This window comes from Ambystoma mexicanum, chromosome 5p (genome assembly GCF_040938575.1).
Source record: "Ambystoma mexicanum isolate Mex_15411 chromosome 5p, UKY_AmexF1_1, whole genome shotgun sequence".
NCBI classification, from domain to species: Eukaryota; Metazoa; Chordata; class Amphibia; order Caudata; family Ambystomatidae; genus Ambystoma; species Ambystoma mexicanum.
Window position 1 is genome coordinate 407,169,794 of NC_090930.1, and position 23,761 is coordinate 407,193,554.

The following is a 23,761-nucleotide window of genomic DNA, read 5'->3' on the forward strand; positions in this document are numbered from 1 at the left end:
ATTGTATTGTGGCTATCCTGATTGTTATTTTGCGAGTAGAGAAAATTTCATACCAGATGTCATCAGTTGTTTTGTATGATGAATACCCGACATAAATTTAAAGAAGTAAAACCTTCGCTGCTGCATAACAGCCTGGCTTTCAGCTATGAGATGTTTCAAGGTATCCTTTATTTTTACAAAACCGACAATATGCTGTGTCAGAGACAGTTATGCTTCTTCTGGCGAGAACCTCATTTGTAGGCCATAAATTTAGGCAGAGTCTTAGGATTTTAGATCTGAGCTGGTGTGATGGGCATTTGACCAGATAATCAGCCATAGTATAGAACTTTTAATGGCCAAATAAAGCCCCATCAAAATCTACCAATAGGAGGCACTTATCTTGAGTAATAGGCCAGTCATGATGATATAACTTAAACTTGACTTTCATTGGGTTTTCCAACAGTTGTTCTAGTATAATGTCTGCTTCAGTAAGTGCAATCAATATACAATTTTTCAATTTTGTCGGAAAGATATGTGTGGATACTAAAAGATATGAGCTAGGACAGTTAGAATGTTACCTGTTGTTAGTCCCAGCAGACACTTTCTCAACATACAACACATTTTCCAGATAACTTAGACATAAATAGACAACAGACCAAGTTCAAAGCGTAGTAAGGCAGTGGGTGTGCATTTTGGCAAGTTTAGGACGTTCTTCCAAAACCTTGTTTCCATGTTGTCCCAAAACTGTTGTTTCTGTGGCATCAAGGCTTTAGCCCCATAGGTGATGACGGGGACTGCTTTTTGTTGGAAGAAGGTTATGATGTGGACACAAGTAAATTTGCCACATTTGGAGAGTAATACTTTAGCTTTGGATATCAGCATATTCATTTTAGCTCCCAAAGTGATTTTATACAGTCTGTCATTGCGATGGTTACTAAACATTAAGCCCAAATATTTATATTCAGGCACCACCAAAAGAATCTGATTTTGAATGCGCCAGATAGATTTGTTTGAATACTTTAAGAGCAATTTCCCAAGTTCGATGATTTGTGTCTTTTCCAAGTTTATGGACAAGTTATTGATCTTGGCATAGTGCTCCAATTTGTTTAATAGGGCTTGCAGCCCGCTAGGAGTCTGGGAAAGCAGCACCCGATCATCAGCATAGAGTAACCATGCTATCATCTGACCATCCAGTTTGTGGGCGTCATTAATTACACTCATCAAATCTATTGCAAGATCTAAAATAAACAGATTGAAAAGAATGGAGGCTATTATACAGCTCTGTTTAAGGCCAAGTTTGGTCTCAAAAGAGGCAGCTAGCAAGCCTTCCATATTCACCCTGACCTGCATCGTGGTGTTAGAGTGGAGCAGGTTAATTAGAGTGACCAAAGAATGAGGAAAGCCATAGTACATCCATTTTTATTGGAGTAATTGTCGATCAATAGAATCGAACGCGACGTGAAAATCTATGAACACCATGTATAATGGTTGATTCCACGAGGCATAAAGAGATTTGATCGCATTGAGTGTTATGATGTTAACTGACATTCCAAGTCCCGCGACAAATCCCGTTTGAAAAGGGTCTCTTTTGTTAGATGTTAAAAACCATACATTCAAATCTCGTAATATTATTTAGCTATAGATTTTGCCCGGGGCATCTAACAAGGCTATAGGTCTATAGCTGGTCGGATTGGAGCGATCGCCTTTCTTATGAATTGGTACTATGATTGAATGCCTCCAGGAGACTGGGATTTGTTACTTATGTTGAAATGCTTCGAAGATTGTGTGAAGAATTGAGGCCCACAGCTCCGGAAGTTTCTTAAGAGTGGTGTTTGAGATACCATCCGGGCATGAGGCTCTTGAAATGCTCGCTTTCTTTATAATGAAAAGGACATCATCTCTATCAAACCTAAGGCCAAAATATTGTGTAATGGTATGCGATTCTGTTGCACATTTACCTTCGGGCGGGGCATAGAGTTGAGAAAAGTGATCAACCCACTTCTTTTCACTTACCCCATTTGTTTGTGAGGACAGTTGGGAATTGGAAATAGTACTATTAATGGCTTTCCAAATAAATGCGGTGTTTTTGTCTTGGACGTTTAGCATCAATGCTTTGCTATCCCTTTGAAAAAATGCGGCTTTGTACCCTCAAAACCAATTTTTATATTTGGCCTTAATTGAGCGTAAAGCCACCTCTCTTACCTCTAAGGGCAACAATTTGGCTTGTCTTTTTTTGTTTGCGGAAGCTTCATCTTCTTAGTTCTAATTAGTTGGTTGAATGCATGCATGGGTACTTTTCCATTTCCTGACGTTCTTTGCAACTGAGGATGGCCAAACAATTGCATTTTATCAGGGTATTCAATGTTATTACTGATTCCCAATTTTAAAGTGTTCGGAAATTCGGTCTGTATATAATGACTAAATGTAATCAAAGAGCTTTCAGTCCATCTCAATCTATTATGCTGGTTATTGACCTCATGAGAGCCTAAGACAAAAGATCGAGATTCAGGCACCACATGTCTATAGACCTGAAATTCAAAGGTGATCATCGAATGGTCACTTTTTATGGAGGGAATGATTGCGAAGTTTGAGACATTCTAAAAAAGAGCTCTATCCACATAGATGTAGTCTATAGTGGCACTGTGCTGGCCGTTCCTCCACGTTTTGAGAGGCGGAATATCGTTTAACAGTGCACCATTTAGCATGATGAAATTCCATGAATCAACAAAGCTTTCCCACCTCATTACACGTTCAGAGGACTTAGGTGGTTCATTTTCAAAAAGATGTATATTCAAGTCCCCAGCAATGATGATATGTGAGATGTTAGAAAGGATGGCAATCTGTTATATCATATTAAATATTATAATATTATATTATATGATATTAATATTATATGTTAAATATTATGACAATACTGAGTCCACTAACCAAAAACAAAAACCCAATGAAAAACCTTCTATCTTGACAATTAGGGAAATAGCAGCGTTGTGTGTACTGGATTCATAGAACAATGCGGGAGAATCAGGTTTGGAAGCGGAGACAGATAGATATGAGTGTTTTAGATACCATCAATACCATGAAGACAGTGGACAGTAAGCTAAAGAAAAAATAAAAATGTAGCCCTTTGACTCCTAAAAGCCCCAAAATTGATCTATTTGAAGATCTGGTAACAGAGGACCTAAAACTCCTGCCATTCAAACCAAACTATAAGAAGATATATAGTTTGATAGAAAATCAATGTAAAGCCATAGAGGATATAAGGAAAGATAATTTTATTGTGATCAAATCCTCAAATAAGGGAGGTAATGTGGTAGTGTTAAATGCAAGCAATTATATGATGGAAGCTATACGACAACTTAAAGATGTGGACAACTATGGGATAGTAGCCACAACCACTTACCTTAGGTACAAAATTGAGTATGACCTCAAACTCCAAGGATGGTTTGACCAGGGTCAATTGAAGTGGGATGAAAGGAAGTTTTTAACTAAGGATTTGCCAACTATACCCATCGTACATTTCATTCCCAAAATACATTAGTTAAAGGAAAAGCCCGCCGGTAGACCCATAGTGGCCTCCATTGACTCCCTGCTAGAGAACACTTAGGGCCTCATTACAAGTCCGGCGGTAGCCGTGCCAGTAAACCCGGAAGGCTGCCGCCGGACTTGCACAGTTTTCCGGCACCTGGCTTCACGGAAACACTGGAGCATTACAGCCCTGGCGGCCCGTGAAATCAGGTGCCGGAAAAAGTAAATCCCCAATCCCATTTGAGTCCCATAGGACTCGATGGGAATGGGGAACACTCAAGCACCAGCACCGTTTGCAACAGTACCGGTGCTTCTGTGTAAGTCTGCGGGCGGGTGTCGTCCTGCCTGCCAGGCCAGACCCTGGCGGGCGGTACGGCACCCCTCTGAAGACTCATAGCGTGCCCGTCCGGTAACAACAGTGCTGGTAGGCTTACCGGCACTGTTGCTACCGGACCGGCACACTTTTAATGAGGCCCTTACACATTTGTGGACAAATTCTTCTTCTCCTTTGTAGAAATATTATCCTCATATACCAGGGACACTACTGACTTTCTCAGTCAAATAGACAATGTTCCCTGGAGTGAAGGATTTTTATTGATTACCCTGGACATTGTTTCGCTCTACACATGTATAACACATCAACAAGGCACTTGGGCAGTTAAACGGTATCTCTCCACCACATCACTCAGTTACATGGAACATTCTCAAATGATTTTGGATATGTTCACGTTCTGTTTTACCTATCATTCCTTTATGTTTGATGTACAGTTTTATAATCAGTTATGTGGTACAACAATGGGAATCTCAGTAGGACCCTCTGTGCCTCTTTCAGGGCGAACAATAGTGGCCTTGTGTATGTACTGTAGTCGAAGACACATGCTCTGCAGTAGTTGCATAAACCCATGAACTGTTGCATCTTCCTTACTGTGGTTGGCTGAGGTGTTTTACGTATTGTCTCTGCTCTCTGTGGGGTGATCTGTCGACCGTTCTTGGATATCGTCTGTCCAATGTACAGCACCGCCTGCTGACAGTACTGTAACTTGGCCTTGTCCACCTTGTACCATTTGTCAGCTAACACCGTTTTTTTTTGTTTTTTTCAGACTTTTTTAAATTGGGCATCATAAAGCCAATTAAGCTGAATTACATACAAGAATTCCATAGTCAATTGAATACAGCAGTGAAAAATACGTTCTTCCAGTAAAAAAATAAAAAGGACATCTAACATTAAACTTTCAAAAGGGTTGTCTGCTGGGCAATCTTGCACGTAAGTGAACAGAGGCCAACTCTTAATGTGCATCAAGGCGGGGTAAGCACTTTTTATTTACAAGCGGCCATGGCTACACCCAAACCTTAATACACCAAGTTTATAAAACTGATAAGATAAGTTAAATAGCTAGTTTCCAACCTTCTTAGAACAGTAACAAAAATAAAAATAATCCTGATCGAGAAAACAAAAAGGTGGCCATAAAACTGGCTCATGAAAACTGTAAAACAATGAACTTAGTTGAGATATTTGGCAGGAGACTCTATTCTACTCATTCTACACATTGTGACTACCAAAGAAGTCATTTTCGCTGTTTGCTGTTTGCAAGAAGGAGGAGGCAACTGCTATTAAACTGCTATTAACCTCCCGATCCAACGCAGAGTGTTTGTGGCGTCGGGGGCTGAGTCTTTGACGGAAGGCTCTGTTCTGCTCGTTCTGCACATTGCGGCTGCCGGAGAAGTCCCTTTTCTCTGTTTGCTTTTTGTGAGGGAGGGGGCGGCTGCTGTTGAGGGGGGCGGCTGCTGTTTAGCTCCGACCCGGCACGGACCGTTCATGGAGTCGGGAGCTGGGTCTTTGGCGGGAGACTCTGTTCTGCTCATTCTGCATTTTGTGGCGGTCTGTGAGGTCCTTTTCCGCTGCTTGCTGTTTGTGGGAGGGGGGAGGCGGCTCCTGTTGAGCTCCCGACCCAGCATGGAGCGCTCACGTGTTTGGGAGCTGGGTCTTTGGTGGGAGGCTCTGTTCTGCTCGTTCTGCACATTGTGACTGCTGCAGAGGGCCCTTTTCACTGTTTTCTGTTTGCAGGACGAGGGGCAGATGGGGTGTGGCTGCTATTGAACGCGGAGGCAGGAGTTGAGTCTTTGGGTCTTCAGTGTCTTTGTGTGCTTGGTGTACGTGAGTCTATGTGACCTGATAAAATATTAGCCATCGGAGAGGGAGGAACTCCATTCTACCATCCACCGACTAGAAGGTACATAAAGACTCGGAAAAATATTGCCTATTTACTCCACTCCTCCAATCGTTCTCATTCTGTTACACCAGTACAGTGCAGCACAGCGCAGCGCAATTTAAAGGTCTGTGGGGAGAAGTGCATGGTGAAGTGCATGGTGTGCGCTCTATTATGAAGCCCAATCATACGGATGAACGCATAGCCCCCTCAGCCATACAAACAAAAGATTAATTCAGGGGCACAAAGGAGAGTGAGAAAAGCCAGGCCCTAACTGCATCGTCTCAGAAGGTGTCAGAGGAGTGAGATGACCTCTGTGCTGGAGAAAAATATCAGCACAACGTGACGATGAGGGGCCAGGAGATAATCCCACGGGAATCTGCACAGCTATTTTTATTACAAGTGACTGTAGAATTAACAGCCGTAGCAGGGTCATTACGCCAAGGAAACCCTAGAAAAAAACTACAGCTGCTTAAGAGAGTTCACAAATCATTGGTGCATCTCATCAAAACAGACTTAAAACCATCAGAACATATCACCAACGTCAGTATTAATCTCCATTAAGGTGTGCATACTTTGAAGTTCTTATGATCTTCATTTAGCTGATGGTCAGCATGGTGAGATATACTGCTGTTTATTGAATCTGGTGCTTTTCTGACAGAACCTGTAACTTCATATACTACTCTGAAACAGGATTAGTTCAAGGAATGGGTCCATCTCAACATCGTTTGAAAAACTTCTTCAACACAGGTACATTTCTTTTTAAATCTATGTATGTATTAGAAATGGTGGTACTGTCAATCACATACTATATAGATCAAATTGTAATAGTCTTTAATTTGCCTTGTAGAACATTTTGAAGTTTGAAGAATGAACACATGACCGAAATCGAAGTATATTTGCTCCTGCTGAAAGGATTTTTATTCCCGAAACGCGTTGAGCTCTTTTCATTATTGTACTCATTAAAAAACAACTGTATAGAATCCATGACTGACCATAATTAAACTGAAAAACATTGAAATTGACGGATTGAATTTTCTCACTGGTAAAGCTCTTATCATTGTAAATGAGTACATAAACCACAATGTATACATATTTGACTGGTCGTTATCAGTACAAAAGGTGTGCAGGGGACGAGAGTGTCCATCAATGGAGGAAACTGTAGCCTTTGCAATTAGTTGGACGACTTTTAGTGTCAGAGTCGTTTTTTCTCCCCTGCACCTTTAAACAACCTTAAAACACTGCTACCATTTCATTGAAAACATTATCTTTCCAATTAACAAGGTGTACGCCATCCTGTTCTGTTCTGTTCATAAACTGGTGAGCAGTCAGGCTACTAGTGAATCTGTAGGTTTTAACTTACACACTAGTTGGAATATCTCTATAGCAGTAGAACGCCAGTTGATCGCCACTGGACTAATCCTGTCACCTCCTAAGGGTACTACATCCACCTAGTGTCCAAATCCGGTTCAGCCTGGAAATACGGCCTGGATGTAATGGCTGGAGTAATAGACCCAGACTACAGGGGTGATATAAAGATATTAATGCAGGATAATGGGAAAGATATTTACAATGTGAAAACCAGAGAGAATATCACCCAGGAAATGTTAGAAACAGTCCTCTTTCCCAAACCTATCGAGGTTCAGGAACAAGAACTCACAGAAAGAGACACAAGGGTTTTGGAGAGGCTTATGAGGAACCCCCTGCTGTTGTAAAACCAGTAACCCTGAGAACTACTGGGGAAGAGAAAGAGATAATTCTGGACCTAGATTTCGCTCAGCAAATGATCCTATCCTGTCAGAAGCCTTCTTAAAAATCGTACCATAAGAGGAAGGAAAGTCTAACACGGACCATTTCTTTCTCAAACAAGGCCTTTATATAGTGGACACCTTGCAGCTGAAGGGGTAACCAGGACCCAGATTGTCATTTCTAGAAGTCATAGGAGAATTGTCCTCGAAATGGCTCCTGCCCATCTGACTTCGGGGCATTTGGGAACAGCAATAACACAGGGGCAGATTATCAACAGATTTTAATGGGCAGGGGTTTACTCTGATGTTAAGAATTTCATACCCACATGTCCCCTGAAAACTGCTCCACACTCGCCTCCACCAGCATCACTACAACCCCTATAATAGAAGTACCATTGTCTAGAATTGGCATGGATATAGGGGGTGCATTAGAGCTGTCCAAACTAGGAAATAAGTATATTCTAGTAATACTAGATTATGCAACATAGTATCCGGAAGCCTTCCCATTGAAAAATAATAACTCACAATAGATTCTTAAACACCTAATTCACTTTCTGTCATGGGTAGGCTTTCCATGAAAAATATTGACTGATCAAGGGAGTACATTTATGTCAAAGTTGATGGCAGAGGTGAAGGAGATCTTACATGAAGGAGTACTTTCCTCAGATAGATGGCTTAGTAGGGAAATCAGAAAAGGAAATCGACATTTCACTGTTCTTTGCCTGGTCTGTGTTCTACATGAAAAACAGAAAGGCTGGGGATCAAGGAACAAGTGCATTATCCTTGGGTTTGTTTCTTTCCTCAGACTGAGCGAGATGAGTGGTCGGTTATTAAAGTGTATTCTCTACCTGTCAGGTAATATTTTAAATAACCCACCACCTATTTGATTGATAGGGCTTGCAGTTTGATGGTAGCATAATTTGTTTCCCCTGGGAAGAGCTTCCATCTGATGTATAAAACTGGATGCTCTAAAGCCCTTTTCTATGTGGCTAGATAGGTGCAGTCGCTACCCAATAGTCCCCTAGGGGTGGTGTAATGCGGGAGGACCTCATGGGGAGAGACTCCCCCTCTGGTGATAAGGACGATCACATGGGGTACAGCCCATTGAATGTTGTTACTCCCAAACATTCCCTAGACCTCCTTAATGTCCAGAACCACTACATTGAGAGCAAACCTAGGTATTTTTGTAACACAGGCGATAAAGCCAAAAGAACTAGGATGATGAAGAGCACAGGAGACATAAAGATCATTGGCTGAACTAACACTGGTAAGAGGTTGCCCTGAGGAGGCATGTGGATTAAGCCATTAGCAGAGAAAAGGGACTTGTGCAATCCACAATGGAAGAACTGGATACAATGTATAAAAAGGAAGCAAGGACTGACAGATGTGTCAAGCATGGCCGCAGAACACAGCCATCAGATGAAGCAGGTGTAGAAGATCTCAAACATGGGAGATTCAAATCCTGCTGCCCAACCAGCGAGAGGCAGACATGGAGAATGCTGGTGAGCAGCTGTGGGAGTCCTCCGTTGGGTCTGCCGGTGCAGACCCAAGCAAACAACCAAGAGAGGGAAGCAAGCTGAGCGGTGCAGAGAGACGCTGTGCTGCAGATCCTGATAAAGAGAGGAGCGCAAAGAGCAGACAGAGCCGACCCCGGTCCCAGGAAGCCCCAGTGATGTCCTGAAGCCCCCGAGAAGGTAATGGGAGGTACAGGAGACCCAGAGGGGATGCAGTAATGGGTGAGAGAGACGCTCAAAAGATTGCCCTCAGTCCAGTGGGAGTGAACCAACTATTGGGTCTAGTCAGTGTCAGTCATGCCTCCAACATCATCTTCCTCGTGTCAGTGGCATACATAACTCCACTGACAACCAGGAAAGGGTCTAGGACCCTACCACGAATACGAGCAGGGTTGGGGACCCTAATCAGAGCCCAAGAAGCATCAGTGACAGAGATAAAACCGCTGGCCACCAGTGAAAGGTCAGGGACCCAACCACGAACACGAGAAGTGTCGGGGGACCTTAACAATAGTGCCAAAAGTGTTGGGGACCCTAACCAGAGCTAGGGAAGGGACTGGGACCCAGAAGCAGATGTCAAGTGCATAAGAGGAAATCTTCCTCGTCACAGTGGGAAAGAAAGAACCACTGACCACCAGAGAAGGGGCTGGGACCCCAATAAGATTTGGGAATTTACTAGGAACAAGCCCGAGTGGCAAAGGCTACTGCAGGCTGAAAGCAGTGAGAAAGAACTGTGCCAAGAAATACCAGCAGAAGAGAGTCATTCTCCTGGAAACCAAAATTATGCCACCTTTGTGTCAGCTTCCTTCTTCGACACCCTTAAAGTACCCGTGACCACTGAACCTGCTCTGTGCCATGGGAGAGCAGGATCTGCAGATCAGGATACTGATGCAGCTGGGCATGTGCATAACTATGTTTTTGGCATTGAGATTACTGAAAGGGGCATCTGGTTGGAAGACCACTCTTTTTCAGATGGAATTACCTGTATCACTGTTGAGATGTGCCCTTCTAAGGGGCTGGCCCATCCTCAAGGTGAAAGTATAAATGGAGTCCTTATAAATTGGAGTGCTCTGATCCAGGTTTGTGTTGGATATCCATGTCCACAAGGAGTTCCCTCCCCCAGTCATACAGGGTCCGGCTCCTTCGCATCTCCCCCTCAGGAAGAAGCGCTACATTTGATTTTTGTCCAGGTCTGATACTAGTTTGCACAAGCCACTGGACAGCGTTCACACACTGTCCAGCCCCACGGTTTTAATTTAATTTTAACACATGCTACTACCGGAGCCAATAGGCCCTTTCCAAGGTGAGCTCAATAATGATTGAATTGTTTTTGTTCCCCGCCTTAGGGAGACCCGGTCGAGGCCCATGAAGAAGGCTTCTTTGCCGAAACATCACGGAACCACTCCATCTTGTGGGCTAAGTACCCCACTTCCCGCACCATCACTCGATCTACTTCCAGATGTAAAATGTATTTCACAAGAGTTTTCTTGCTCACCTTTCTATATGAGAGTTAGTTAATAAATACAACTCCTCATTTACTAAGAATGCTAAATTGTCAAATCTTTACAGTAAATGCGCATGTAAAGTTACAAAATATATGTGGCAGGACGCCACCTCTCTGTTTCCATTGTTTCCAGCTCATAACTCCTCCCACATTTTTTTAGCAGTCCCTCCAGTTACCTGGATATCCATGTCCAATTCCTATAGGAATATGGCCCAACACAACAACTTGGGATTCTCTTTCCACATGACCATAAGCCACATTAGAGGTCTATTGTCTGTTTGAAATGTGAAGTGAGTACCACAAATGTAGGGTTTCATCTTGAATATTGCCCAAACTACTGCAAAAGCCTATTGTTGCCCAGTTGTGCTCTTGCTTGGTCAAGTGCCTACTAAGATACACACAAGGTTGCTCTACCTCCTCAGAGTCTAGCTGTGCTGACACTGCACCAATTCCAAATTCACAATTGTCTCTCTGAATGATGAATGCTTGCCCATCACCTGGGATCTTTTGAACTGGTGCTTTGCACAAGCCATCCTTCAAGCTCTAGAAGGATGTCTTGTCGGCAGGATTCTGGGTGACCTTCTCTGGCAACTTCTTAGTGGTACATCATTGAGGGGAATTTAAAGCATCCCATACCTCTTGATAAACGAGCGATAGTAACCAGTGAGGCCCAAGAAGGCTCTCACCTGTCTCTAGGTAGCGGGGATATCCAAATCCATCACTGCCTGGACATGAGCCTGGAGAAGCTGTCTCTTATCGCCACCCACTTGGTATCCTTGGTAAGTAACAGTACCCTAATATATCTAGCCACTAACTAGATGCCTGGATAGTCAAGCCAATCTTCTACATGGCTTCAAGAACCTGTTTCAGGTAGGATAGATGCTTTCAGAAGTATGGCAAAGACAGCAACCTCATCTACATAGGCAACAAAGTCCTTCAACCCAGATAGGACCTAATTCACCATCCTCTGAAAGCTAATATGGGTCTTTTTCACCCAAGGAGGCATTCACAGTGAACTGATAGTGCCCATATGCAGTGGAAAATGCTGACCTCTCCTTTGGTTTGCCAGTTAGGCGTACGAGGCAGTATTCAGCCATGCAGTCAAAGGTACTCATGAACTTGGCAGCAACTAATCTGTCAATAAGTCCATCTGCCCTAGGTATGAGGTAAGCGTCTGTCTTCGTGACAGAATTGTCACAGACTCTGTAGTCCACACAAAAGCAGCTTTCAATCGTCCCACTACGTGACTTTTTTGTGCCACAGTTCTGACCCAAGGACTCTGGGAAGGATCAATCACCCCTAAATCCAACATCTTGGAGACATCCTCTTTGATGGTATATTTACCTTATCAGAAATCCAGTGAATCCTGCTCTTCACTGGCTGTCTCCAGTGTCATAGTCATGGATGCACCAATCCATTTTTCCTGGAATCAGCAAGGACAGACTCGCGTACTGGCTTAGCAGCTGCTGAAAGCCTCTGAAATTGCTGTCCACTAAGGTCTGTGAGATCTGAATTCCCTCCAAAGACCAATTGGTGGACTCTGCATGTAGCATGTCTATCTACTCTTCAGTCTCGTCATCTGTTCCTAAAGCCAACCAGCTGTAGCGAGCCTCCAGCTAGTTGACATGAAAGGCCCTATGCATCTGCCCTGGGGCCTTTGTATAAATGAGGTATAATGAGTTAACCTCACTAATCTTTTCCAGAACCACATATCATCCAGTCCACTTGTCATGAAGGGTGTTGGGTTTAATAGGTTCCATAATCTGGAAAATATCTGTCCTGCGAATACTTTGTCACTTTGGCCTTCTCATCATGCCAGTGGTTCATAAGCTGACCTTCAGATTCTGGGTGCTTTGTTTTCTGTACTTGGCCATCTTGGATCTGAGGCCAAGTACATAATGCATAATACGTAATGACATGGGAAAGAGTTTAAGGGCATCCTTCCCATCTTTCCAGCACCAGATTTAGGGGACCACTTACAGAATGGCTAATGAAGGCTGTCTGACTAGAATCACACAGCCCTTTATCAGCTGACTTGGGATCACAGTGTTGGCATGTGCAGGATTAAAATCAGATGTGGCTTTAATAATTATGTGAATTACCTGGCACCATATACCCAACTCAGGTATGTCTTATGTTTATAGATGAAACTGCCATCAGTATGATATTGCATCATAACTGTGTAGTATTTGGAACAGAGGTGAAAGATTACATGCAACCTCTACACTACAGGGACGTATCTGTCATCAGCAGCTGTCAAAGGGGCACCTTTGGCCTCTGAACCTGCTCTGTGCCACTGGAGAGAAAGAGCTGCAGATCAGGTTAGTAGGCCATCTTTCTGAGCTGGAAATACCCACACGCTTTTAATAATGAATAAAAATCAAAAAAGCCACGACTTGTACTCTCTTGGCAGATGGCAATTCCCCACACCAACACTGTGTGTGAAGAGCAAGCATAATGTGGTTCAAAGCGAGGTTTCCAAAGATCAGACAAGCTGTGGCACGTTGGATACAAATAATTCTTCAGGCGTCTCCATAGTCTATTCTAAAAAAAAAGAAAAAGTGTGCTTTAACCACCGAGCCAGGGTCTGCTTCTAGGATGAAGAGTTGCATATTGCTGACAAGGTGGAGTCGAAAATGGGCTTCAACAATGGATGACCCTTTCAAATAGGGTTGCAAATCATGGGGGTACTGGTGCACAGAGATAACCTAGCAAGGATGACCCCTGAGCACTCACCCAGAGTAAAGTTATAGGACGCAAAAGAGGCAAATAGACATCGCCCATGTGCACTATGCATTTGAAATACATAGAAATAAAAATAATGTTCAGATTTTAGCCCACCCCTTCCCAAAAGGTTATAATGTTTCACTTATACAGGCTTGTATATTTTTGGAAATAAAGGGACTGGAGATTCACTCGCTGCAGCTTTTACATCATAGGGCTGCATGTATTTCGTTGTTAGAATATGCAAAAGTAACAAGTGAGCTGTTACTATGAGAACATGTCTGCACTGGAGAACATGACAATCAGTGGTATGTTTGAAGCATGTATTGATTGTTTTATGGCACCTATATAAGGGGACATGCATGTTCAATGATTCACCAAAATACAAAGAAAGGCAGATGTAGGTTTATACCAGAAAGTTTGTGCATGCAAAATACACCTTTAGCAAACCAGTCACGCGCAGTACAATAAGACATAGGTGAACATTTGCCTTTGCCCTCCACTGATTAAAACCTTCGTAGAAATGAGCCTTTTGAACTAGGGCCACAGAGTCTCAATGCTTGATACAGGAAGGAATCTCTGTAATTTTCGATATAGTTACATTCATAATATAAGTTATGCAATTCAAACAATGGTGGCCGTTTGCATGGCAGCAGGGAGTGTGTTTGGAGAGCAAATACACATGTGTAAACCATTTTACACATATTTTGTAAGTACTGTGGAGCTCATTTTCAATGCCCCTGGAGCGTAAATGGAGGGACTACGGACACGCAGAACACAGTTACGCCTGTCTTAATGCTTCCATTCACGTTCAGGGGGATTTTCATTGATTTTTTTATTTTTAAACTTGTGTTTATTGGCAGAAAGTGAAGACAGGTACAGTACATCTTACACAGAGGAGAACAAAAATCACATTGTTGGATTTGGGCATTACATCATGCCTATATATCAAGACATCTCGGAATGGGGGGGGGGTTTGACAACATTTTGGGGGCCAAGTGTTCAGTACTTATGGTGACGGGTCGGGCGGGCCCGGCACAGGAGTGGAGCTCCCCTCAGCCTCGTCTTTATTGTGCAAATAGCTGCAAAAATCTGTCCACACATTCTTTGGACGAGATGTCGCAGGCAGGGATCCAATATACTCCTCCTCACACATTTGTACCCAAGTGAGGGCCTTCAGCCACATCTCGAGGGTAGGAGGGGAGCGGCGCTTCCAATTCTGTAATATACATCTTTTAGCGACCATTGCACTCACATTCAAAAATGACGACATTTTCTTCGCATTTTCTCCAGACCACATTCCAAACAGCAGGGCCAGAGGGTCCGGGTGCACTGGCGACCCAATTATCCCTGAGAGCGCCTTTGTCACCTCCAGCCAGAACGTATTCAGTGCGGCACAGGACCAAAACATATGCACGTGATCTGCCTCCCCAGAGTTACATTTCGGGCAAGTGTGGCACAGGGTGTGTGTGAATTTCGTTACTCTGTGTGGCGTGTAGTAGAGTCTGTTGAGAAATTTATATTGTATACATCGGAATCTAGCGCTGAGGGAGACTCTGCGCGTGTGTGCACACATTTTGTTCCACATTGCTTCAGTGATTTCCATATCTAGCTCCCTAGCCCAATCTTCCCGTGGTGTAAGGGATGTATTGACTTGTTTTTCCAGTTGCATTTTGTACAAGGAGGATATTATGCCCCTGCCACCCGTAGAGTTTGCTATATATTGGAGTTCGGGTGCGTCTGGGGGCTCGTCTGGATAGGAGGGCCACATTGCACGGATCGCCGCTCTCAACCTGAAATATTGCAGCAGCTGAAGTGCTGAGTTGGAGTGTCCGGGCCGCCACGTTTGGGGGGTAAGGAATTTACCGTCTGGGTATAGATCGGTCAACGCTCGGTCTCCCAGAGCCTCCCAGTGTCGCACAAAATGCTGGTCGTGCGTGGGGGAAAGTCCCGGGAATTGCCATATGGGAAGCCATTTATTGTATGGATGATGGTCCTGTGTTGCGTTCAGGATCACATTCCATGCCTTGATTGCAGTGGCCACAGGGTCTGCCGGGGCGCTTGTCTGGAATGTGTGGTGTAATACCAGGGTCATAATGTTGGTCCCCTCCCCTGCCAGTTTCTCTAATTTGACGTGAGGGGGCGGGTTCGAATGTGCGTACCAGTGCATAGCGTGTTGGGCCTGTGCCGCTATCCAATACAGGGTCAGATCTGGGGCCGTGAAACCCCCTTTTTCGTAGGGATGGGTCATGTGTTGCCACTTCTTGCGAACGGCTCCGGAGTGCCAGAGGAATTGGGCGCACGCCAAGTGGAGCTTCTTAAAATATTGCTTGCCAGGCCATACTGGTACATTGGCAAAAATGTAGAGAAGCTTGGGGACCGCGATCATCTTTACTAGGGACAATCTGCCCACCAGGGACAGAGGGAGGCTGCGCCATTTAAGCATCTTGGATTCAATAAGCTGCGCCGTTGTTTCGTAGTTTTCGGCCAGTAAAGAGGTCTTTGAAAGCGACACCTGCACCCCCAAGTACTTGATGCCTCCTGGAGACCAGCGTAGGGGGTATTCCCATGATGGTTGTTGAGTTGCCGCAGTTAGAGGGAATATTTTAGATTTAGAGTAGTTGATGGTAAAGCCAGAGTATGTGCCTATTTTAGTTATGTCTCGGATGATCGGGTCCAAGTGTGTGGAGGGGTTCCTGACATAAAGGAGTACATCGTCAGCGTACAGGGAGATGATTTCCGGTATATCCTGTAGGCGAATACCTTTGTAGGTGTGACGATCCCTGACGTGGTCTGCCATGGGTTCAATGGCGAGCGCAAAGAGGATGGGGAGAACGGGCATCCCTGGCGGTTACCTCTATGTAACTCAAAGGGAGAGGAGGCGATGGAGTTGACTAGTATTCTGGCCATTGGACCTGTGTATAACAGTTTTATATATGAGATCATGTTCGGTCCCACTCCCATTTTCCCCAACACAGCCCACAAGTATTGCCATGAGACCATGTCAAACGCCTTTTGGGCGTCCAGCGTGACTGCCACTGCGTCCACCTTAGGGTCAATTCTGGACATTACATTGAACAATCGGCGGATATTGAGTGCCGTAGAGCGGCCAGGGACAAATCCACTTTGGTCTGCATGGACCAAGTGGGGCATGCATGGAAGGAACCTGTTTGCAATGATTTTAGCAAATATTTTCGTGTCCGTGTTGATGAGTGATAAGGGCCTGTAGGAGCCACATTCATGTGGAGGTTTCCCTGGTTTGGGGAGGACGGTGATTAGGGCTTCCCGCAGGGAGGGGGGGAGGGTGGCTAGCTGGAGTGATTCGGTCCAGACCCCGTACAATATAGGAGCTAGGATGGCAACATGTTCTCTGTAGAACTCAGATGTGAGCCCATCAGGGCCTGGGGCTTTGTTCTTCGGAAGGTCAGAAATTACCTGGACTATCTCCTCCAAGGTGAACGGGGTATTGAGTTGTTCCCTAGTGCTCTGGGAGATAAGGGTCATAGGGATGCGTTCTAACAGGTCATCTAGGTTGTGGGCATTGTGTTCCAGCTGGGGGCTGTAGAGGCTGGCATAAAAGCTAGCAAAGTGGTCAATGATGGCTTGATCAGACCAGTGTCTTAGGCCCTGTTCATCCAGAATGCTGTCTATCCGGGATGTACCCCCCTCTGCACGTACTAATTTAGCTAGTGTACTACCAGGTCTGTCTCCTTCCCCGTACTTTTGGGCAGCCACGGGGCGAGCAAAGTACTGCACCTCGCTCAGGGCATGGGATTCAAAGAGCTCTAGTTCTGTCCTGATTTTCGCTAGGGTTGCCGGAGCTGGCGTGGAAGCGTGCTCCCGTTCTAGATTTTTGAGTTTCGCTTCGGAGCTAGTTAGGCTTTGAGGACCCCCGCCTCCCTTGAGATGCACATTCCTCTGGTGTATACTTTGAATGCCTCCCAGCGTGTCCCCTCAGGTGTGTCTTGCGTGTTGTTGTTCTCGAAGAAAGTGTTTATGTCAGATAGGATTTCCGCTTTAAAGGCAATGTCGGAGAGGGCCGCGGATTTAAAGCGCCAAGCGAGACCGGGGGCCAGAGTATTTCGGAGTTGGATCTGTAGTAGCACAGGGGAGTGGTCAGAGAGCGTGCGTGGGAGTATCCTGACATCTGTCACTCTACCCACCAGGCACCCGGACAGGAGGAACACATCTATTCTCGAAGAGCTATCATGTACTGTGGAGTAGAAGGTGTAATCTCTATCTTGGGGGTGGAGCGTTCTCCACACATCATGTAGATTAAGGGAATCCATGTGTGCGAGGAGTCTCCTGGCGGCTTGAGGCGTGACCCTGCGGGTCGTGGACGTTCTATCCAAGACATTGTCAAGTATGAGATTCATGTCTCCCCCCCATATAATGGGAACCTCCACATATTTCATCAGGATGGCGGCCACAGCATCAATGAATTCAGGGGAGTCCGTGTTGGGGCCATATGAGTTCACGAGCAAGCATTCCTCATTAGCCAGAGTGCAATGAAGAATAACATACCTGCCCTCTGTGTCAATGTGGGATGTGTGGAGTGTGAATTTTACCGATTTGTGGATGAGGGTCAAGACCCCTCTGGATCGAGTGGAGAATTGGGTTTAGAATCTGTTAGGGCCCCAGGACTGTGCAAGGTTAGATGATAGGTGCTTCAGAGCATGTGTCTCCTGCAATAGGAGTACCTTAGCTCCGTGTCTTTGTGCATTTGCCGTAATCCTGCGGGTCTTCGTAAAATATGTCAATCCCCGAACATACCATGTCATCATTTTAATAGCCATACTGACAAATTATGGGACATCCCAACCAAAGGATCTGTCTCTGTCTAAACACATGTGTGCAGCGGTGGCGCATGTGCGCCTCTCAACAAAACCAGTCATTCCTATTCTGCTGATTTTCTGATAACATTAACCAACTTCCCCACCCCCCACCCTCACCGCCCTAACCAAACTAGCAGTGTAGAAGTACCCGCCCCCGGAGCGACCAACTGCATGCCATTCCCAACTTGCCAACGCTTGACTAATAGCCCATCAGGGGCTTAACCAAAAACACTCCGCCTTCAAAGAAATTTTCAGCTGCAGTGGGGGCTATCGCTGCCGTGACCCACATTGTTGGTACATATTATATGGTACATCATTGATCTTTAAACGGCTAACATGTCAGAAGGTTGTGAAAAGGCAAGTATGTTCTTAGGTAATGAGGACTGAACAGGCAATGGCCCAGTCCGGCGCCCACCATGAGGCATAGGTATCGAGGTACGAGCCCAGTGTGTGCCATTCTAGTCAGGTTGTTGAGGAATGTACCCCCTCCGAAGACACGCTCTTGAATACAGTCGTTGGGGCTGTATTAGGCCCAGGATAACGTAGAGGAGGGGGGACAGATACGCCCCAGAGGGGGCAGACTTCAGGCGTGGCACAACTGGTGTGGGCTCCCTTAGGACCATGAGATCCTTGATCCTAGTTGTCGTTTACTGGTTCACCTGTGGGATCCGCTAGTGGGATCTGTGCCTCAATAAATTTGACTGCTTCCTCTGGGACCATAAAGAAGTACAGCTTGTTGCGGTGTGTACATTTTAGGCGGGCTGGAAAGAGCATCGCATACTCGATTTTCCTTTCTCTCAGCATCTTTTTAATGCCTCCGAATTGGCGTCTTTCCATTTGTACCCCTACGGAAAAGTCAGGGAAAATCCGAATGATTTGTGAGTCTAGCCTTAGTTCCCCTTTCTCTCTGGCCCGGCGAAGTATATGGTCTGTGTCTTTGTAGCTGAGCAATTTTGCAATGTTCGACTGCAAGTTCCATGTGACCTTTTAGAGCAGATTCAGGGACCCCCACTATGCGAATGTTGTTTCTTCACGACCTCGATTCGAGGTCGTCACACTTAGCTTTGACCTGTTTCATGTCGCAGACGAGCTCCGAGACCGTGTTTTGCAGGGTATGAACGTTGTTCTCGTTCGTGCCGATTCTTTGCTCCGCCTCTGTGATTCTGGCCCCATGTTGGTCTAGTTTAGTTCTCAGGGAGGCCACATTCGCGTTGATATCATCTAATTTTTCATGGAATGCTGCAAAGTTTTTGGCCATGGACTCCATCAGTGTGGATAAGTCAGGCTGGGGAGGTTCCGGGAGGATATCGCCCTCCTCTTGTACTGTGGAGGAGGATGCTTGGTCCGCTCTGGGCGCTGCCTTAGTGAACTTATCCATGGCGCCCACCTTGCTGGTCCCACGTGATCTGTTGGACATTGCTGTGATGGGAAGGAGCTCCTAGTTGGGCGGTTCTGATGGTAAGCGTGGGGCAGGAGCCCTGTAGTGGGAACGGTAGCCTGTCGGTTGTTTGGCACGCAACGATTCGCGCCTGGTAATGCAAGTGTTAGCCTCAACAGGTTAGGAATGTGCTGGCCCAGGCTAGGGAGTGGCGTTGGGTGAGCTGCGAAGCAAGGATGTCCAGAAGGCTGTATGCTGGTGGCCCTATCAGGTACCTGCCTCAGAAACAGTGGGTGAAGGTGGTTGTGGGTAATCAGGAGGGTCCCTGTGTAGCCCTCCTCGCAGGTTGGATTAGGCAGAAATACAGAAGCGTTATTGCAAGCGCTGGTGCAGCGGGGTGCGTTCGCCCCTTATGGTGCCATGTGCAGCCCAGTTCCTCAGCGGTAAGTACCCGGCAAGTGGGGGGAAAAGCCTTCCGTTGTGGGGGCAGCCACCTGAAGTGCCCAAGGAGCGCAATGGAGGGCCGTAGCGCCGCCCGCAGCACCTGCTACACCCCACCCCTTCCTTTTTCCTTTTTTCCTCTTCTTTTTTGTTTTAAAAAACAAAGGCGCTTCGCCCTACGGTGCCCGGGAGCGGGCTAGCGGTGCTTCCTCACCGCACCAGACGGCACCAGGGCCAGAGTGGTTCTAGGGCCTGGGCCGGCTGCCACACACCGCCGCTGCGCCCACGGAGGCGGTGAGTGCCGCGGGGCCGGGGGGGCCGGGTTACAGCGAGTGTCCCGAAGAGACCTGGTCACAGGCCCGGGAAGCCGCGGATCGCCGCCGCACCCAGGAGGGGGCGGCTAGTGTTGTTGGTGCTGGTGGGGGGGAGCAGGGAGGGGCGAGCCGCGGTCACCCCGAAAGTGAAGCAGGGCCGGGGAGAGCCCAGTGAGGGCTTACGCACCCCCGGGTGGGCACCTACCATTGCCGCCCGACGTCGGCATGGCCCACGGGGGCAAAGTGCAAGGAGCTCCGGACGGGGCATTGGGGTCCACGTTCCTCCAAGACGGACCCGCTACGGCAGCACCTCAGGGGGTCCCGCCGCGAGGATTCACTCTATGCCAGCGGCGGCGTTCCAGAGCCGTCACAGCAGCGCCACTCCAGGGCTCCAGGAGGCAGATCCAGCAGGTGTAGAGGGCCGGCAGGCCAGACCAGCCGTATCTCGGTCACAGCAGCACTGCAGGCGGCGGTTTTCGCACAGTGTGTGCTCCGTGCTTAGGGGAACAGTGTAGTCTTTGGGGTAGAGATGGCAGGATTCTGCCATTGTTTGCCGATGGTGATCCGTGGGTCACAGAGCTCCGAAGCTAGGCAGCCATCTTGCTGGCTGCTCAACAGCGCCCCCTGGATTTTCATTGATTTTGAAGACGGAAGACATGGGCGTAAAAGGAGTTAAATTTCTGCCTCCCGTTTGCCCTCTGCCTTAAAAAAAACTCTGGTGTCACGCCGGCGTGAAAACAATGATTTCCCATGGAAACCAGGTGCTTTTTGCACCAGTAATAAGCAGGAAGTTTATATAGGAAATCACTGTAAATGCTGCCAACCATGGTACATGGCAGGCGATGTTTACTCTATTTGCACTGCAGAGTACAAATAGAGAAGTGTAAAGAGGTTTCCGCCGGCTCTTTACACTTCTCACTTGCACTCCTCAGTGCAAATGATGAAAACCCGCCCAGAGGGAACCTGTTTGTACTTATGTACTTAAGTGCACATGTAAGCTGTCCTCTCCAGGCAATTTACGAATGAAAGCACATGGGCTCCTGTGTGATTTTGCTGAATGTGGAACATGGAGTGGGAGCATGGATCAGAATGAATGACTGCCAATTACAAAAACTCTGTAATGTACATCAGACGGTATCACTACCAGCATCGGATTTTGATAGGGTGGGAATGATTGCGAAGTCCACAGGCCTCTAACCATGCGTAGACATGATGGGCAGCATCTATATATGTTTTAATACATGGAAACCTGGAACCACCTTCATTTCTCTGCGTTATTTACATCCTGACATTAAAACATTCAATATTGCCTGGAAGGGTCTCCTTAAACCTAAGGCTACATATAAATGGTCCTCTCCAGGCTCGAACAAAATGATCTCCAATGTGCCATAGTGTCACATGTAATTCCATTATTTGCCTCTGATAGTTCTCTGATAGTTCTCCAAATCTCAAAGCAGTGGTTGTTGTTGACTGAAACGAGGCTCAGTGTATTCGTGGTTTCTGTACTTTGCAAGCACTGTATTTACAGTGGCTGCCTTGATCAATTTGCTATTAAGGTCATATGTATATCTTGGCCCAGGGTTTTATTCACATGTTTTAAGAGAGGGTTCATGTTTGAATCTTCCAAATCCGCTGACTTCAAAATGTATAGCGACTACATATTCAGGGAAATCCCTATACACTCCTTACCTGTTTTTGATAAAGTGCTAGACGGTTGGCCCTGTACATGCGCAGCAACAGATTGTTTCCGCTCATCTGAAAACACAAACATGCTTATTAATAATATAGAATACATGGTGTATTTTTCACTCAAACATTCTTCAGCGCCTATGTCACGATAGTTATAATATAAGCCAGCATTAGCAATAAGTGATAACCATTAGTGAATATTACAAACAACCAGAATGTGGATTGGAAGGATCCACGAAATGTGGGACTAGCCAGGCCCTTTTTGGGCTGGGCTGGGCTCGTCAGACATTCCCAAAATAAAACAAAAACACACACACACAAACATTAAATAAAGTATATATTATTCAACCCTGATTCAGTGTCTTTCTTTCTATGTTTTCCCCTAGGGGACAAGCATGTAGCTCTTACTAGCCGGGCCCTTTTTGTGCTGCGGTCTACGTGGCGGAATAAACCCTCAATGAACCATGAATATTGATTCTCATAAACATAGAAAACATACTTTTTGTGCAAATTCATTCATAGCTGTTTTTTAATACCATTATAATTTTGTGTTTACAAACAAAGAAAAATGTCTTTAATAATACATAATTTCCCAAATCTTATACACAAACCTCAGTTTTGGTATGTTCCATTTCTTTATGTCCAAAAAAGCTAGATGACAATGGTTTATTGAACTTTTGGAAATTATTTTTAAAAGAATAACATATCAATTACAATATGTTCTGTCAGGAAAACAAAGAAGTGACACCATTGAAACATAGGCCCTGAAAGGCCAAGAAAGGGCAGAGTAGAGAGGAGAATAGAATGATCAACAGTATTGAAGGCCGTAAATTAGTCCATCTGCACTAGTATGGAGGAGAGTTCAGCATGCAGGGCAGAGAGCAAAGAAATAGTTACATGTAAGAGGTCGGTTTCTGAGGAATGGGAAGGGTAACATCCTGATTGAAAATGAGGAAGAAGGCAGTATGAGACAAAGAGGACACTTGAGCATAAACAATGGACTGAAACATTTTGGGAAGCAAAGGGAGAAGAGCAATAGGATGGAAATTAGCATTGTGAGATGGGTCGAGAATGTTTTCCTTAAGAATCAAAAGAATGACTGCATGTTTGAAAGGAGAGGGAAAAGACAAGGTGGGCAAAGAAAGATTGAAGTGAACGGTAAGACAAGGAATAAGTAAGGGATATACTTGTGGGATAAGCAAAGAAATAGTAAGATCAAGGGGGAAACAGTAGGATGTGTGCAATTTAAGAATAAGATATATTGGATAGTGGTTGAACTTTGGAGTTCCAACTTCTATGGTATCAGGTGGGTTTATGTCAGACTTATGTTGCTCAAGTAACTATCTAATAATGTTAAATCTGGTTATCTGCCCAATGTTTATCGAAATCAACTTTAGGATGTTTAATACTCTTATTAGTATCCTCATATGCCCTGAAGAGCAGACAGATGCATGTTGTTGGTAGGTCGTGGAATCACTGGCCTCTCCAGGACCTTGCCTTGCTGGAGTAACCCGGTCTGTTTGATTTGATGCTGTGGCCCTTGAGCTCTCTGTAAATCTCAACGATCGCCAGCAACAATGCTTTGGTACCACATAGGAGACGGACAACCCAATCATGACAACAGGCAAAGGCAAGAGCGCAGGATTTCTTTTACAACATCCCTCCTTCCAGCATTAAAAGTGAGTCCCCTCTTCCCTCATCCATGTCTTCTGCAGCTTCAACCCCCAAGCACTGTTGAAGCCTATCTGTGCGGACTCTCCCTCAGCCCTCGACTCCTTCAGCTTGCATTTGCCCAGAGTTCAACATCTATACAAAAGATATTATCATCATCATAAGCTTTATTTGGTGTCCTGACATAACAGCAGCAGCAAAAACAATAAAAACAGGTAATACATACATAAATCAC

General features: G+C 45.6%; 1 protein-coding gene across 1 annotated transcript in view; it reads right to left on the reverse strand.

Annotated features, from left to right (window-relative positions):
• The window catches only part of CD40LG (CD40 ligand), a 466,219-nt gene that overhangs the window by 200,828 nt on the left and 241,630 nt on the right, over window positions 1–23,761 (reverse strand). The window contains exon 4 of the mRNA XM_069612793.1: window positions 21,856–21,921. Within this exon, the coding sequence (XP_069468894.1) occupies window positions 21,856–21,921 (66 nt within the window). The remainder of the gene's footprint in view (window positions 1–21,855; window positions 21,922–23,761) is intronic.